The sequence below is a fragment of the Equus przewalskii genome, chromosome 13 (genome assembly GCF_037783145.1).
Source record: "Equus przewalskii isolate Varuska chromosome 13, EquPr2, whole genome shotgun sequence".
In the NCBI taxonomy this organism is placed as follows: domain Eukaryota; kingdom Metazoa; phylum Chordata; class Mammalia; order Perissodactyla; family Equidae; genus Equus; species Equus przewalskii.
In genome coordinates, this window is record NC_091843.1 from 36,568,573 (window position 1) to 36,584,659 (window position 16,087).

General features: G+C 46.3%; 1 protein-coding gene across 9 annotated transcripts in view; it reads left to right on the forward strand.

The window, feature by feature from the left end:
• SIL1 (SIL1 nucleotide exchange factor) overlaps window positions 1-16,087 on the forward strand; it is a 254,164-nt gene that overhangs the window by 105,378 nt on the left and 132,699 nt on the right. For all 9 annotated transcript variants that reach the window (XM_070570772.1, XM_070570774.1, XM_070570775.1 and 6 more), the window contains one exon: window positions 7-142. In XM_070570772.1, coding sequence (XP_070426873.1) covers window positions 7-142 — 136 coding nt within the window. The remainder of the gene's footprint in view (window positions 1-6; window positions 143-16,087) is intronic.

Consider the following 16,087-nt stretch of genomic DNA (forward strand, 5'->3'; position numbering starts at 1 on the left):
CTGAAGGAGTTTGCACTGACCAACACAGAGAAGAGCAGCACCAAAGAAACGGAGAGAAAGGAAACCACAGCAGAGGAGGAGCTGGACCCAGAGGTCCTGGAGGTGTTTCACCCAACCCATGAGTGGGAGCCCCTTCGGCCAGGTACCAAGCCCAGCCCTCTCCCCAGGAAACACACTCTGAACTCAAACTGTATATGTCCTTTGTCTCCACAGGGCTGCTTTGTAGGAGCGGCCACTCTCTGGCCCACTGGAGGGGAACATTGTGGTCCATCAGAGTGGTGGCTGCTGCTGCAGGGCTCAGGGACTTTCATTTTCCAACAGAATAGAGATTGCGGCGTCTGAATGCACTGGAAGGAAGGAAGGTGGTGGGTGGCCAAGCTTTCTGAGCAAGTGATTGAAAACTTTCTTTCCTTGCACTTCTGAAGCACAGGAGAGGCAGTGACATGTGCCTCGCTCTGCAAATGCTATTTTGGGCTCTGTTGCTCGTCTCAACACTGCTGACATTGTTCACGGGAGAGTCCTGAGCACTGGTGTGGGGCAGGAGTGTTCTGTTGCTAAAGGAACCTCTGCCAAGAAACAGGCTGGTCCTGGCCTGGGTTTTAAATGGGGTGTCATCAGAAGGAACAACTTTCTAACCCTTTTATGAGCTGGGCCCAGGGCTTAAAATAATAATGCAAATAGCCAGCAATTGTAGAGAGTTTACCATATTCAGGTACTATGCTGAGTGCTTCATGTGCATGATTTTGTTCTGTCTTCACAATAATAGGAACGATTATCTTTTTCGGACGAAAACATCGAAGCTCAGAAAGATTAGATAACTTGACCTACGTCATTCAGCTAACTTGTCTTCTGTCCTTAACCCCAGAGCCTGAACCCGCCTTCCTCCCACTTTTCCTTCTAGTTTTAGCTATCCTTGGCTGCAGTCCCACTATGGTGACACTTTGGCCTGTTTTCAGGAGTAGACTGTGTTCTGCACAAGGTGGATGGCAAACCCTGGCAGTGTATTTTTCATCAGCTCCTTACTGGTATTCATCACCATGTCCTCACTGCCCCTATTGCTGCTGTGCTGGCAGGGTAGTGTTTGCTGTGCCAGCCAACTTTCTGGTAGCAGTATTGTTCCTGCTGGGCTTGCATACCAGTCGTTGCTGCCACAGAAGAGTGATGAAGCACCAAGGAAGCCAAGTAGGAGCTAATGGCTTTGGGTAGAGGGAGGTTTTAGGAACAGAGGTGGTGGGTTTAGCAGATTCAAACTTTGGCTGTCCTCCTGCAGCTTCAGTGAGAGCTAAGCCCCTTGGTCCTTGAGGACTAAAACTAAGAGGGGCCTTCATGGGTGAAGAGTGGAAGATGTGAGCTGTATCTGCTGGTTTTATGTGGTTAAAAGTGCTTGTACCACTTTTAACCAGGCAAGTGTGTGGAGCAGATGGAGGTCAATGTCTTGTGGTTCCCATTCCTACTCATTGTTCCTGTGACCCCCTTCAAAGTCCTGGTCCAATTGCAGAACAAACCTGAAAGATCTGACCTGAAGCCTTTGCCCAGATCTCTGGGCAGTGGGGCTGCTGTTAATGGCTAAGCAAAAGAGGCCCCCTCTGTAGCTTTGGGGAGGGAGAGCCAGAGTGTATGTGACAAGGGCGGGCTGAGGGCTCTGAGTGCCTCTTGGAGAGTTAGAACGGAACACTGATTTTTACATTTTACTTGATGCCCCATTGACATGACCCTCTGTCTTCTAGTTTCTCGAGAGCCCCTCATAAATTCTTCTGCCCCAGATTCCCTTGAAGCTGCCCCAAAGGCTGGTGTATTGCAGTTGAGCACAGACACTGAGGCCCCACAGCTCAGGGGGCAAAACAGCTTTTGTTATAGTCATATCTGCCCCATCCCAAGAGTATTTTTGCCTGTGCTCACCCCCAAAGCAGAACTGGTGAGGGGAGGTTAGGTGAGAGGCTTCTATGAGAGAGTCTTTAGTCACAAGACTGGCCTCAGTGTCTGATGTGGGGTGATTCAGAGTCGGATGCTGTCAAGTCAAACTGGTAGAGACAGACAAGACTCTCTTAGGCCCCAGTACAGTATTAAGGCATTCTGTGTATATATTGAGACGGTTTTGTATGTATGTCTGTTGGTAGGAAATTGACCTCTCAGTGGTGTGTGTGGATAGCTGGCACTTGCCTTCAGTCAGAGTATATTTAATTCACCACTCTGAATACTGCCTGAGAGCTTTCAACACAGCTACCTAAAGGTTAAAAGGAATGTAGCTAGTCCTGGGAACTTGTTTGATGGGTAGATAAATGTGGAGGTAGTATAAGTAATGGTACAGAGGGCAGATGTAGACTCAGCCAGCCCTGGTTCAAATCTTAGCTTTGCTTAGGGGATATTGGGCAAGTCGCTGAATCCTTCTGCTCTTCAGTTTCCCCACTGGTGACGTGGGGGAAATGTCCTGCCCTGCCTGCTGCAGAGACAGTTGTGAAGATTCTTGACGTGAAGACATCACTCAGTACCCAGCATTCTGATTTTAAATGATAAATTCTCCATTTGTGCCACCCCTTCAACTCACTTGTGGAATTGGATGCCAGTGAGGATGCATGAGCATGGAGGCTTCCTGTCCTCTCTGGCGTTAGATGGGGAAAAGAACTTACGGTGAGATGGAGAGACTTCTGTGGTCATGAAATGCTCTCCCCGTCTTGCTCCACAGAATTTTTTTTCCCCCCCCGAGGAAGATTAGCCCTGAGCTAACATCTGCCAATCCTCTTTTTTCTGAGGAAGACTGGCTCTGAGCTAACATCCGTGCCCATCTTCCTCTACTTTATATGTGGGATGCCTACCACAGCATGGCTTGCCACGTGGTGCCATGTCCACACCTGGGATCCACAGGCCGCCGAAGCGAAACATGTGCACTTAACCACTGTGCCACCGGGCTGGCCCCTCCACAGAGATTTTTGATGAAGGAGCAGAAGGGGTTGGCATAGCATTTCCTGCTTGAGAGTCAGCGCATGGCACAGGAAGATGGTGGAGTCGCTTTTGGATACTTTTAAGAAGATGGCAAAATGGCTAGTTTACGTTAACATAGACCTGGTTTGGTACCTTTTGATCCCTGAGCTTTCTGAAGGGAGGGCCTCAGCTCTGTTGTTCTCAGGCCTCCAAGAGGGGGATATTGGGGTACATAGTCTGGGCTCATTTGAAGGCAGATTTCTAGACTGCCTGCTGTGGCCTGGAACACCAGGGGACCAACCTATGACTTAAAGGGCCTTCCCACCAGGCCAGGTGGGAATTGGGCCCCAGCTGGTCAGCCCTGGAGCAGCTGCAGGTCACTCTCCTGAAGTCTGCCTGCCTCTGTTATTACTGTCAGCATCCTCACTGCGAGCTGCTTGTTCCTGGAAGTGATTTTCCTGTCTCTCTTTCTCTTCTAGTTTATTTTGGGATCTGTCTCACCTTACGGAGGCACAGCAAGCATTTGAGTGTGGATTCAGCATCAGCTGTTCATAAGCAAGCAGAGGAAAGCTGTTTGCTGGCAGGTCCTGTGGGTTCTTGGCAGGGAACTCAGGAATTTGTCCTGGGGCTGAGGACTCCTGAACTCCAGGACTTTGTGCCTGTGTACTTGTTATTACAGAAAGCCAGTCACAGAAAATATGGTGGGACTTATGCTCCCTGGGTATTTTCTGAAATCCTGCTTTGTGCCAGGCACTGTATTGATAGAGATAAAGATAATAGCTCACATTTATTGAGCATTGACTGTGCCAGGCATCCTTTGAGGTCTGGTGCTATAACTACCCTCATTTTTATAGATAAAACTGAGTCTCAGAGAGGGAAAGTGACTTAGCCAAATGATCAATAAGTGGTAGAGTCAAAATTCAAACCTAGCTTTGTCTGGCCCTAAGCCTGAGCTCCTAACCACTGTACACACTACCTTTCTGGGTGGCAAATGGGACATGACTCCTGCCTTCCAGCAGCTTATAGTCTCACAGAGGGTATAGAAACAGAAAAAGCCACCAAAGTGTTTTGGATGTCCTCATGGAAGTGTCTTGTGCTCATTGAGGGCACAAAGGATGATGGGGTGGCCAGAGCCTTCTCTCTCTACCCTTGAGATCTCAGTGGAGCAGCAAGTCAAATTTTATGATACTAAATCTTCAACCCCACCTTCAGTTCTCTTTTTGAGCTATGTGGCCTTCGTCAGGTTGATTAAAATCTCTGAACCTTAGTTTCCTCATCTGAAAATATCTACTTCACAGAGATGGTGTGAGACTGAAACAAGATTAACATATGTGAAATGTTTCATGTGGGGCCTGGCACATAGGAAATATTCAATAAGTGGCTGTAGTTTTCGTTTAGAAAAATATGCCTTTGCTGCCTCCCTTTCCTTGGGGACCTGAAGGAGAAGTGGAGGTGAGAAGGCAGCATGAGAAAAGGGCCCCTTGTCCTGTCTGTTAGCTATTGCTGCATGTTGGCCCCGTGTGGACTCAAGGAAGCTCAAACCTGGGCCTCCTTATTGACCTAAGCTGACTTACAGGTGGCTGTGAGAACCTCTGAAATATTGGCATTAGTTACAAAGAGCTCACTTGATGGGAGCACACAGGAAGCCTGTGCAGGAACACGTTCATGTGAGGGGGTTAAAAAAAAAAAAGGAAAAGAGAAAAAAATCCAAATCATCAACAACTGATGAGAGCAATCCAAGAATTATAGAGCACCAGCCATCTGGTCAGATCATTTCAGATCTGCATGAGCAATAGGAGGGAATTGAATTTTAAAAACCTCGTTTATAGTAGACCAACTACTCTGTTTCAAGTATTTAAGAGAGGAGTCTGATTTCCTGCAGGCCCTGGACATCTGTCTGAAGGAGCACCTGACTCTGGTCTTGGGTGAGTGTGGGATTGTCTCTGTGAGGCCTTTGGCCTCTTGCAGCTTGGAAGGGACTGTATGATTCTCCAGTCCTCTGACAATAACTGGGTGTCCAACAAGTCAGTTCAATTCTGACACTACCTGGGGTTAGTGTCAGATTCCACAAGTTAAAGGATTCAGTAACACTTCCTCTGCTTCAGATGGCAGTTGCAAGTCCCAGGCCACCTGTATTCTGGACTGACCAGCTGTAAATTGGGGATTCCTATGACCCCCTCCTCAGGTTCAGTAATTTGCTAGACCAGCTCACAGAACTCAGGAAACACTTTACTTACATTTACTGATTTATTGTAAAGGATACAACTCAAGAACGGCCAAATGGAAGAGATGCATAGGACAGGATATCCGGAGAAGGGCACAGAGCTTCCATGCCCTCTCTAGGCACACCATCCTCCCAGCTCTTCAATATGTATGCCAACCCAGAAGCTCTCCAAACCCTGTTGTTTAGGGGCTTTTATGGAGGTTTCATTACATAGACATGATTGATTAAATCGTTGGCCATTGGTGATTGAACTCAATCTCCAGGCCTCCTCCCCTCCCTGAAGGTCAGGGGATGGGGCTAAAAATTCAATCTTCTAATAGTGGCTTGATCTTTCTGGTAACCAGCCCCATCCTGAAGTTATCTAAAGGCCCCCCACCAAGAGTCATCTCATTAGCATAAACTCAAGAATAACAAAAGCTACTGCTATCACTTAGGAAGTTCAAAGGGTTTTAGGAACTCTGTGCCAGGAACTGGGGGTAAAGACCAGATATATTTTTTTATTATACCACAAGCTGCAATGGAGGTGGGACAAAGCTCCCACTGCCTTCTGCCACATCCTCAGCTCTGTGGTTGGGAGGGAGGTGACCCTACCTTCCTCTACTAGCCTGGAGTGGTCTTCCTTCCAGGTCATGTTATTCCCCAGGATGGCCCACAAAGAGTATGACCTGCTTCTGTCCCATCGCTCACATGCAGGCACACTCACCTGTACCTCTGTGCCACGAGCAGTGGGTGTGTTGGTTAAGGGCAGTTCATACCTAAGCTCCTGTGGCTTATCAGAGTAAGGCAGTGGGACCTGTTGGCTGCTACCAGGAAGTGATGGCCAGAGGGAGCGGTATAGCACGGGGTGTCTATTGGATGATCTTTCACCCTGGCTCAAGTGCAGTGCTGGAAAGGTGGAACAGGGGCTGGATAGAGGAAACAGCATGGTTTTTGTGTTGGGGTAGTCTTTCTCATCTTTTGAACACAAGTTGCTATCTCCAGCAACTTTATAGGATGAGGTGTTCAACAGTGCTCATCTTTGTGCCACTCCTGCACAGTGCCATCCTCCCCAGCTTTTCAAGTTTTTTGGGGGTTCCCCAAGAACTTTATCTCTTCCTCTCCTACCTAAACTTCTGGCCAATCTCCCCTGTTACTGCCACCTCCCCAGTCTTTGTTAAGAGTTCTCCACTCTGAGCATCTCCTTTGCTCCTTGGTAATTCGAGTTTGTCAGGGAAACTGCTTGGGGCATAGCAGGATGCCAGATCTCTTGAGGCTTGTAGGAAAAATTTTTGAAGCTCCACATTACCCTGTACTGAGAGAGAAAAGGATGTTGGGTTGGAATACATGAAGGCCACAGAAGGCTCCATGAAGACGATTTAGATCTCTTTCAGAGAGACTTCATTTCCCATATTTGGAGTTCTCCAAGGATGGCTGACCACTGCCCCTCAGCAGTCAAATCCTACACCCCTCTAGGGGAGCAGGAGGAGGCCAGGACAGGAAGGCCTGTGACCTCCATGGCAGCCACTGCCAAGGCTGAGGCCATTTTGATTGGCTGGCTGAGCTCAGTGCTGGCACCAGAGCATCTCTGCCTGGGCTTTGGCCTTCATTACCCGAATGGGGCAGGCCAGGGTCCAGTTTGCAATCTGTGGACTTTGGTGGTGATGGAGAGCAGCTGTTGGCTGTCTGCTTTCTAACAAGTATTTGTATGCTTAATGCTCACCCTAGTCCCTTATCCTCCCCTTCCTCTGCTTCCATCCGCCTGTTCTCTTGAAGGTTTAATAACGAGTATTTAGCAGAGTGGCACAGCCTCAGCTCTTGAAGATCGAGACCCCCAAACTGGCTGAAATGAAAAATGTAGACTGGAGTAGGGATAATGGAAAACTAGCTGCCAAAACTAGTCCCACCTCTCACACCCAGGGCTTGGTTTAGTTCAGAGAATCTTTGTAGCCTTGACTTCCCTTCTCTCTCATATTGGCCTCACCTTGCTGGCTAAGATTGTCCAGGCCATCTACAAGGTTGAGACTAACCAGCTCTGGAGTAGCTCTCAAGGGCTGGCCTGGAGCTGGAATAAGAGTCTCTTTTTTAGAACCTGTTGCATTCTTAGTTTTGTCACAGCACTGGAGGTAGGAATTGATCAGTAACTTAAGAGATAATATTTGACTAGGTAGAGAAGAGGACAGGTAGGAAGCATGAGTGGAGGTGGGGGATGCTATGAACCCAGACCTAATAGTGAGAGTATATCTACCTGGCTGGAGAGGCAGGGATGTGTAGGGCAATAATGGGATGGTGGTGGTGGACAGTATCCCCTCTGTCAGAGGTGGGAGACAGTGAGAAGGAGGGAGGGGAGATAAGGAGAAATGAAAAGGCAGTATATCTGAGGATGTGAAAGTAAGGTAAGCTATGAGTGTGTAGTTGAGTCCATTCAGGGGGTGTGATGAATAGAAGCTGAAGAAATGAAGAAAGGTGATATAAACTCCTGGGTTTGAGGAGTTTGAGAATAAGTGGAAGAAGAGAACTAAAATAGTAATTTTAGAGATGGCCACATCAAAAAGCTTGTTTATTTCATGTTACATTTGTTGAACTCCTGTAATGTTCCAGGTATAGTGCTTGGATGCTGGAGACCCCATGGCAGGCATTGACAGAGGCTCGCCTGCCTGGGCTAATGGTATAGGAGGACCCCAGACAGGAATGTAGCTTTGTGAGAACACAGAGGAGGGGCCCTGAAGGAAAGACTTCCCAGAGGCAAGGTCATCGAAGCTGAGTGGAGAGAGCTTTTGTGTATGTTGGAAGGCAGAGGAGAAAGGAGCCAGTGTTAACAGAGAGATTTAAAATCCCAGAGAGAAGATCATTGATGAGGCAAAGTGTTTAGGTGGCAGCTGGAAACTGTTGGCCTTGTGAATATGATGAGCCTTGGAATTTAGAAGCAGAGGCTAGAAGAAAACAAGGAAAAGTGGGACAGACGTGGAGGAAAATTGAGAAGCTTCCATTAGATGTCTTCGGTTTTCTTTGTTTTTTGGCACCTGGGCTAACAACTGTTGCCAATCTTTTTTTTTTTTTCTACTTTATCTCCCCAACCCCCACTGTACATAGTTGTATATCTTAGTTGTAGGTCCTTCTAGTTGTGGAATGTGGGACGCCGCCTCAACGTGGCCTGATGAGCGGTGCCATGTCCGCGCCCAGGATCCGAACCCTGGGCCACCACAGCGGAGTGCGTGAACTTAACCACTCGGCCACGGAGCCGGCCCCTGTCTTCGGTTTTCTGAGGCAAGCTGAGGATGAGGCTTCTACCTTGGATGATGAAAAGAGAAGGATTCAATTTGTTGCTTGAGGATGGAGTAGTTAGGAAGAACCATTATGAGGAGGATGCTTAGACAATCAAGAGGTCAGAACTAAGCATTGCCCAATATCAGAAAGGGCCCAACTGACACCTGACAGCCTGACTTTATGGTGGGCCAGGACCAGTGGGTTTGGTGAATTTCTAGAGTAATCTGAGCCCTGGACAGTAGATAGCTAGAGTGTGAGGAAAGATCATTATCATTAAGGGGACTGTTGGTTTGTCTTTGGGGTTGGTGAGGGAGACCTTTGTCTGCCTGGCCTATGGGGCAAGCAGGAAAGCTTTACTGGAAGCTCTGCTGACGCTGCTCTAATCTTCCCTCTTCTGAAACAGGGAACATCAAGACTCTTTGAAGCCCCTTGCAATGCCCAAGATCAGAGTGGGGGTGGTTCCCCTCTGGCCACTGGTTTTCTAGGCAGCCTGAAAAGAACCTGAATGAGGTAAAGGCCTGTGCTGGGGGCTCTGTAACTCTTCTCTTGCTTGTGCTCTAATCAGGCTGATTGTATTTCTGTTCATGTTGGGGTTTTGTTTTTTTATTGTTTGTCTAGTAGGTTGTTGGTCTTGCCTTATTTCTCATCATATGTTGATTTGGACAAACAAAGATTGAGTTGTATTTTAATTTCTTTAAATCCAGGATAGTCTGTTTCTTGTTTGTATAATGCAGTTGTTTGGAAGGAGAGAACCATTTCTTTGGGTTAAAAAGTTTTCAGATTTGATTACTTGTGGCCATAATTAGTTTATCTGGGCAGAGGTGAGTTTTTATGGAATAGTAATATGGTGTATTTATAAAGGGTTTTTTTTGCCTAGGGGGAAAAAAAACTACCCTGTCCTCTATTCGAGTAGTCCTCTAAATGTTGCATGAATATCATCTTGTTAATCTGCATTCTGTCATTCTGGTTTCGCCAAGTCAGATTTTTGGACATAGGGTGAGGAGGTTGTCTAGTATCTCATGGGGAAGAATGACTAAGGCGGAATAGGACCCAGGAATTCTAGTCTAGCTGTTGGGGAAGGGAGGAAAACTAACATTTTTGGAGAAACCTCCTTGTGCTCGGTGCATTCTGTACATTGTTTAAGGAAAGCCTCAAGGTGCTCCATGAGGGAGTGGTTATATCTTCTCTTGGTCTCTTTTGGAGCAGTGATTGGCTAGTGAAGGGGTGTCAGATCCCATTGCTTTTCCCAGGATTTCCTTTCTTTCTTCTGAAGATAGAAACTGCAAGATCATTGCTTGAAAGCAGTGCTATTTAAGGTCAACGTGGGAACAAAATGTGAATTTTGGAGGCTGTTGACATTGGGGGGGGCGAATTACTCAAGAGGATACAAAACTATTCAAACTGCCCCATTTTTGTTTCCTAGGTTAGATTTAGGGGTAATCCAGATGTCCCTAAACACAGTGAGGTAAGTAGCCCTATGTGCGGTATGATTTGAGGGCTATTAGTTGACTTTAGATTCCCACTGGTTTAGATTGCAGATGGAGAGGCTGAGGAATTGTTCCCTAAAGACCATTAGCATTTCACCCTCCAGTATTTGATCAAAATAGCTAGCTGAGGATATCTTGGAGTTAGGTGTAGAATGGTGGATTTCAAAGGGGAGAAGCTCTTTCCTGTACAAAACTGGCAGTAATAGGGGCAGCCAGATAAAGTGTTTGATTTACAGGGGTCCATCTTAGTGATGGAGTTGGGGGTGCACTTTTCGGGGGCGGTAAAAGGAAGTGGTGAGAAATAAGAGAAAGACAAGTCAAAGGAAGGTTGAGTCTTTTCACCTATTTGCTGGTATCATCTAACCCTGCTTATGCGTGTCAGTGAAAGTCTTGGTTCTATAGGGACTCAGTTTGAGCAAAATGTTCTCTTTTTATGTATCTGTTTTCTTTGTTTTTACGCTATGGGCCCTTCTCCCTTTTTCCTTCCCTCGTTGCCTACTCTCTGCCTCCTTTCCTACCTTGCTGTAATGGCCTCTACCTGCAGCTGAGTGGCAGGTGGCAAGGATGGATAGATGTGAGGGTGTGTAGCTGGGGGAATATTTTCTCAATTCTGCCAGCATCAAAGAAATGACTTCCAAGCCAATCCTTTCAGCCACGTATTTCGCTGATCAGTCAGAAAGAGAGGAAAAACACATTAGCATTGCCAGAAAGAGGATTTGGGAAAAATCAAGTCTGTGGAACTGAGTGATCTATAGTCATAAGCATTAAAAACAAATCCTGGAGTGCAGTTGGAGTCCTTCCCAGTCTGTCTTCTGTAGCCCTGTCCCTTGATACACACTCCTTGTGCTGCATGAATGGGTTGTGCCTCAACTTTCCCAAAGAGCTTAATGCTAAAGAAGGAGAGGCCAGCTTGTGTTGCCCATCATTGGGTATTTCTGGGCATGACATGGAAAGAACCAGTCTCAGAAGGTTCCTTTTTTCCTTTTTTATCCTGTGACTGCAGTATCTCCGTATACTTGCAAAGGCCCTTGGAAGAGAGTTCTCTTGAGATGAGCACACCTACATGCTCATATACTTCCCCTTTGCCTGGTACTGGTCCCAAGGGAGGTCTCAGGAGAACAATGACCTCTTCTTTATCCTTAGGCCAGGAGAGTGCTTCTTGTCAAGAGAAAGAAATTTCTGGTTGTATGGGCAGAACTTAGAAATTAAAGTGGAATAGTTTGCCTCCTTTGGAAGAAAGACAAGAGCCTAGATTCTACTCTTTCTTCGAAGAGATTCCTTCAGAGAAGGAATGACTGGAGGGCAGAGTCCAGGCTGTATTTTGGCATTTGGTTATTGTCAGGGTGCCTTGAATATAGCAGACAATAGTGTTGTAGAGTCATTCTTCCCTGGGTTCACACCTCAGCTCTGCCTTTTACAGCTGGGTAGCCATGGGCAAGATGCTTAATTCCACTAAGGTTTAATGAAATATCCTATAATGAAATATCATTTTAAAAATAGGGATAGTGATACCTGCTTCAGGGGGTTGTTTTAAATAGTAAATAAGATAAGCATATGAAATGCCAGGTGCATAGTAATTGCTCAATAAATGTTAGCTGCTACTGTTTCTCTTGTACTAAAAATGAGTGGACATCAGACAAACCCAAATTGAGATATGGTCTAAAAAATAACTGCACTCTTCAAATATGTTCAGGTCAAGAAAGACAAAGAAGGACTCAGGAGCTGTCATAGATTGGAGGAGACTGAGGAGATATAACTAAATGCCGTGTGGTATCCTAGATTAGATTCTGGAACAGAAAAAAAGACATTAGAGGAAAAACTGGTGAAATCCGAATAAAGTCTGTGGTTTAGTTACTATTATTGTTCCAATGTTAATTTCTTAGTTTTAATAATTGTTCTGTGGTTGTGTTAAGATGTTAATGTGAGGGGAAGCTGGGTGAAGGGTATATGGGAACTCTGTACTTTTTTTTGTGTAACGTTTCTCTAAGTCTAATATTATTTCAAAATAAAAAGTTAAAATAAGTGAATGTTCAAGTGACCTTTAGGCAAAGAAGGAACTGACCAAGATGGAGCCATGCACAGTAGGCCTGACTTGGTCTCACCTCTTGTGTCAGAGGGAGAGCTCTTACTAAGGGACCCTAATGCCTGCCTCCTTAGCCCCTGCACACCCACTGCATCCTGAGGAGAGGACTGTTCTAGGCAGATAATTGGTCAGATAACAATGCAGACACACACCTCAGTTCTGATGCTGCAGTGGTCCCAAACAGCAACTGGGGAGGAGGCCACTCATTTGGCATTAAGACTCTCTGCAGGGCTAAATGATCAGGGCACTTGTTTCTGTTCCTTGGAATATAAATGAAATTCTGCCTCTTTTATCCCTCTAAGCACCAATCACTATGGCAATATGTTTGTGAATTGTGATGCCTACCCCTACACTTACTGTTTGATCATCTAGAAGAAAGAAAAATGAGTTCAGACTCAGCTCTGCAATAATTTATTATTATTTTCTTTCCTGTTTTAAGTGCCTTGCTCTTGCACAAAGCAGGTGTTTTACTTGCTCTTCTTGGGTGCAGAAGGTACCTGTGCTTTTCTTATGAATGATGTGGCCATCTCTGTCATGTTAATAGCAGGGTTTGTAGAAGAAAGCCATTATTATCATTGGGAGAATGTGAATCTTGGAGTTTTTATTTTTGCATTGAAGTTAGCTGTCAGGGGCTCTGGAAAGTATAAAGTCTTCCATTCCAGCACACAACTCACAAGTATTTACTCTCAGAAGCCTGTATTTTCTAAGGTAAAAAAAAAAGAATCAATGCTAAAAAATTTTTTTTGTATTTTAACTCAGTGGCTAAGGTGTACTGCTTTTTCTATTGATTTACAAATTTTATTGTCAGACCCTTGGGATGTGTGTGGATTACTCAATAGTGTGACAAATGACTGAGCTCTGAATTATGTGTTGTATTATGGGGGAGTTCATAAACCATATTTCTCTATAGGTTATTTTAGGCATAAGGCTAGTGAACTGTCATTTCTCTTTTAGTCACATGTGACTGAAAAATAAAAGGTGGGGGATGGTGGTAGGAGGGAGAAGTGTCTGGCTCAAGACTGAACAGTAAACTACCCCTGAAGGCTCGTGAATGCAGAGACTTGAAGTGGACAGACGTTGGATATGGATTGGGAGGACTGGGAGCATCTGGGCTGGAGGAGAAACTCTACTGCAAATCAAACCTTTGCTGCACCTTTGCTCAGGCTAGAACCCCAGTGGAAAGAAGACTGGCTTCCACTCTCCTGGGGCTTCTGTTTAATTAAATGACAAGTGACCTGAGGCCAGAGTCTTGCACCCTGAGTGGGCCTTCTATGCTCCTGCTCCCTTCCCCCACGTAGCGACTTGCGCTGATGGATGTGCAAACCCTTTACAGACATGTTGGCACTGCTCAGTTTGCAGAGATCATCTGTCTCTTTTGAATGAGCAACTTTATGTTTGCAGCTCCTTTTCCCTGCACAGAGAGAAATTGCTTCTACCTTCTAATGGAAATGTTTACCTTCCCTTGGGAAAGGCACTATTCTTTGGGGGTAATGTTTGCCAGTGCTCCCCACCCCTCATGGGAGCATCAGTCTGTGCTTAAGGGTGGATGGGAGGAGGTGGTCGTTGGAGTGTGCACAATTGCCACCGGGGCAGCCATCTGCCAGTGTCTCGGCTCACAGCCTGCCTCTAAGCTGGCCTCTGGGAGAGAGTGTCTGCACTCCCGTGCCTGCATGCATTATGCACAGCCTATTCCCTAAATGAGCTTTCTAAGTGTATATAACTCCTTTCTACCCTGTTCTTGTATGGTCTGCCTCAGGGCACCGTTCAGAATCTCCCCTAATTATGCTGGAGCTCAGCTTCTAGTGTCTAGCATTTAGAGTTTCTGGTAATAGCTGATTTTTTTTTGGATAGATTTCTAAAATTGCAGTGAGGAATTGATTTATAGTTATAGGAAGATTTGCTTCTTACAGGCAAATTATCAACACTGCGATTATATAGTTTCATGGTACGGTATTTTGATTCTATCCAAAGCCATGCTCCAGCCCTCCTAGCTTCCAGAATAGACTCTTTGTAATTTGAGGAGGCTGCTCTAGTATTAGAATGAAATCTGTGCTTCCAATTGCAGACCACCACCTTCCCTGCATATTGCCCTGCACCTCCCCATCTTTGCTTCCTGAGATGGATGCACTTGATGCTTAGAAAAAGGAGATTCATAATATGACTCAATCCTTGCCCACAGATCTAAGATTTCTGCCATCCTATAAATTTTGGCAGGCAGGCAGTATAAATGGAGAGCAAGTCCTGCCTTCCTATCCCTGTACTGCTCCCCTCATTGCATATGCCTCTTGGGTGGAGTCTGGGGTGTCCAGCTTCTCGTCTCTTTTGATTTTCCTTCCACGCAACCCATGCTTCTCCTATAGGGCTGTCCTTTACTATCTATGAGGTACAGAGGACAGTGTCTCACATCCTAGGGACTTAATGGAGAGACCTATGGGAAGAGTTCAAGTCCTGAGGTGTTTGAGTGCTTGCTACGTGCTTACTACTGTGTTAAGTACAGTAAGAGCATAGCAGAGTGCCTTGGCCTTAAGCATCACAGCCTACTTGGGAATCCAGTTGAACAAGAAGGTTGGCAGTCTCACCCCTCCACTCACAGGTCTGGATGTTCAGGTGTCTTTGTGTCTGGCATTACAGTGTTGACCTCTTAAAGTCATTGGGGCCTCCAGGCTAGTGCTGGTGAGGCCGTGATGCTGTTGAGAGTGAGTTACTAGTGACATTGGACTCTCCTTTGCCCTCTGCTGGGGGAGTACAGAGGAAAAGTAGCATTGGGTTTTAGAAAATCCTTGCCTGTGAACAATCCTTGCCTTGGTTAAACTTTGTCTTCTCACCCATCCCTAGATAAGTCAAAAGAACCTAAGATAACAGAGTGGAGGACAGATTGAGATGTGAGACGTTAGGGGACCAGAGACGATGAGAAATCTGTAGGGGCAGAGAGAGAGCTGCTGGCCCACCAACCTGTTAGAATAAGAGAGAGGAGTGCTTTCCTCAGCCTGACCAGTCAGGGAGACCCATGCTGGTACCACTGTGGGCACAGTCTAGGAGGGAGGGGGGAGCTCTTCAGAGACTGCTCCCTAGGGATTTTTTTTTTTTTTGAGGAAGATTAGCCCTGAGCTAACTGCTGCCAATCCTCCTCTTTTTTCTGAGGAGGACTGGCCCTGAGCTAACATCCGTGCCCATCTTCCTCTACTTTATATGTGGGACGCCTACCACAGCATGGCTTGCGAAGTGGTGCCATGTCCGCACGTGGGATCCGAACCAGCGAACCTCAGGCTGCCAAAGCGGAACATGCGCACTTAACCGCTGTGCCACTGGGCCGGCCCCTCCCTAGGGATATTGTTGCTGCCTCTGAGGTTCCTGCTTCTCTCTGTGCATAGCCACACAGCCACAGGAAAGCAGAGATCCTGAGCTGCTTGGCTCCTACAGCAAGAGACTGATCACACGGGGAGAGACTTAGGGCAAGTCCAGACCAGACCAGATATGGCTTCTTTTTCGCCTAGCCTATGGGAAGCTCTTGTTTTAGGAACAACATCCCTGTCCCCTGAGTATGTGTAGACATGTCTGGAGCTGAGCCTCTCACTTCCAGTCTGACCTTTGTGGGCTTTTCTCCCTTTTCTAGCCACAGTGAACTGACCTGCTGGGGGGTTCTGGAGCCTTTCTAGGGTTGCAGCATATGGGGCTTACCAAGGACAAGATCTATTGTAGAACTGCATTTATTGGATGTCCTTTGAGATTAACTTTCCTGTGGTCCTTAAGTGCCCCATGGGGGCCCCTTCAGGGGTCTTGGCTTCCCTTGAACTTCAGGCTGGTGCTGATTCTCACACGCATTCCTGTGTTTTTTCATTTTAAACATGGTTGGTGGTGAATTGGGGGAAGGGAGTGGGGATTTGCTTTCCTCTGCACCATAAGTGCAGTGCTGCTAATTTCATTCTCTGCACTCTATCTTTGAGATGAGTAGGGTCTTCTGTGCCCATGTTTAGTACTGCTGTGTTGCTGGACTCTCCTGGCAAAAATTAGGCTAATGTCTCCAACGACTGCATTAGCCACTGAAATGAGGTTCTAAATTGAAGGTACTACACCAAGTCTCTCTCCAAGGTATTGCCTTGTTCTGGCTTTTATTATTCAAATTCATTCTCT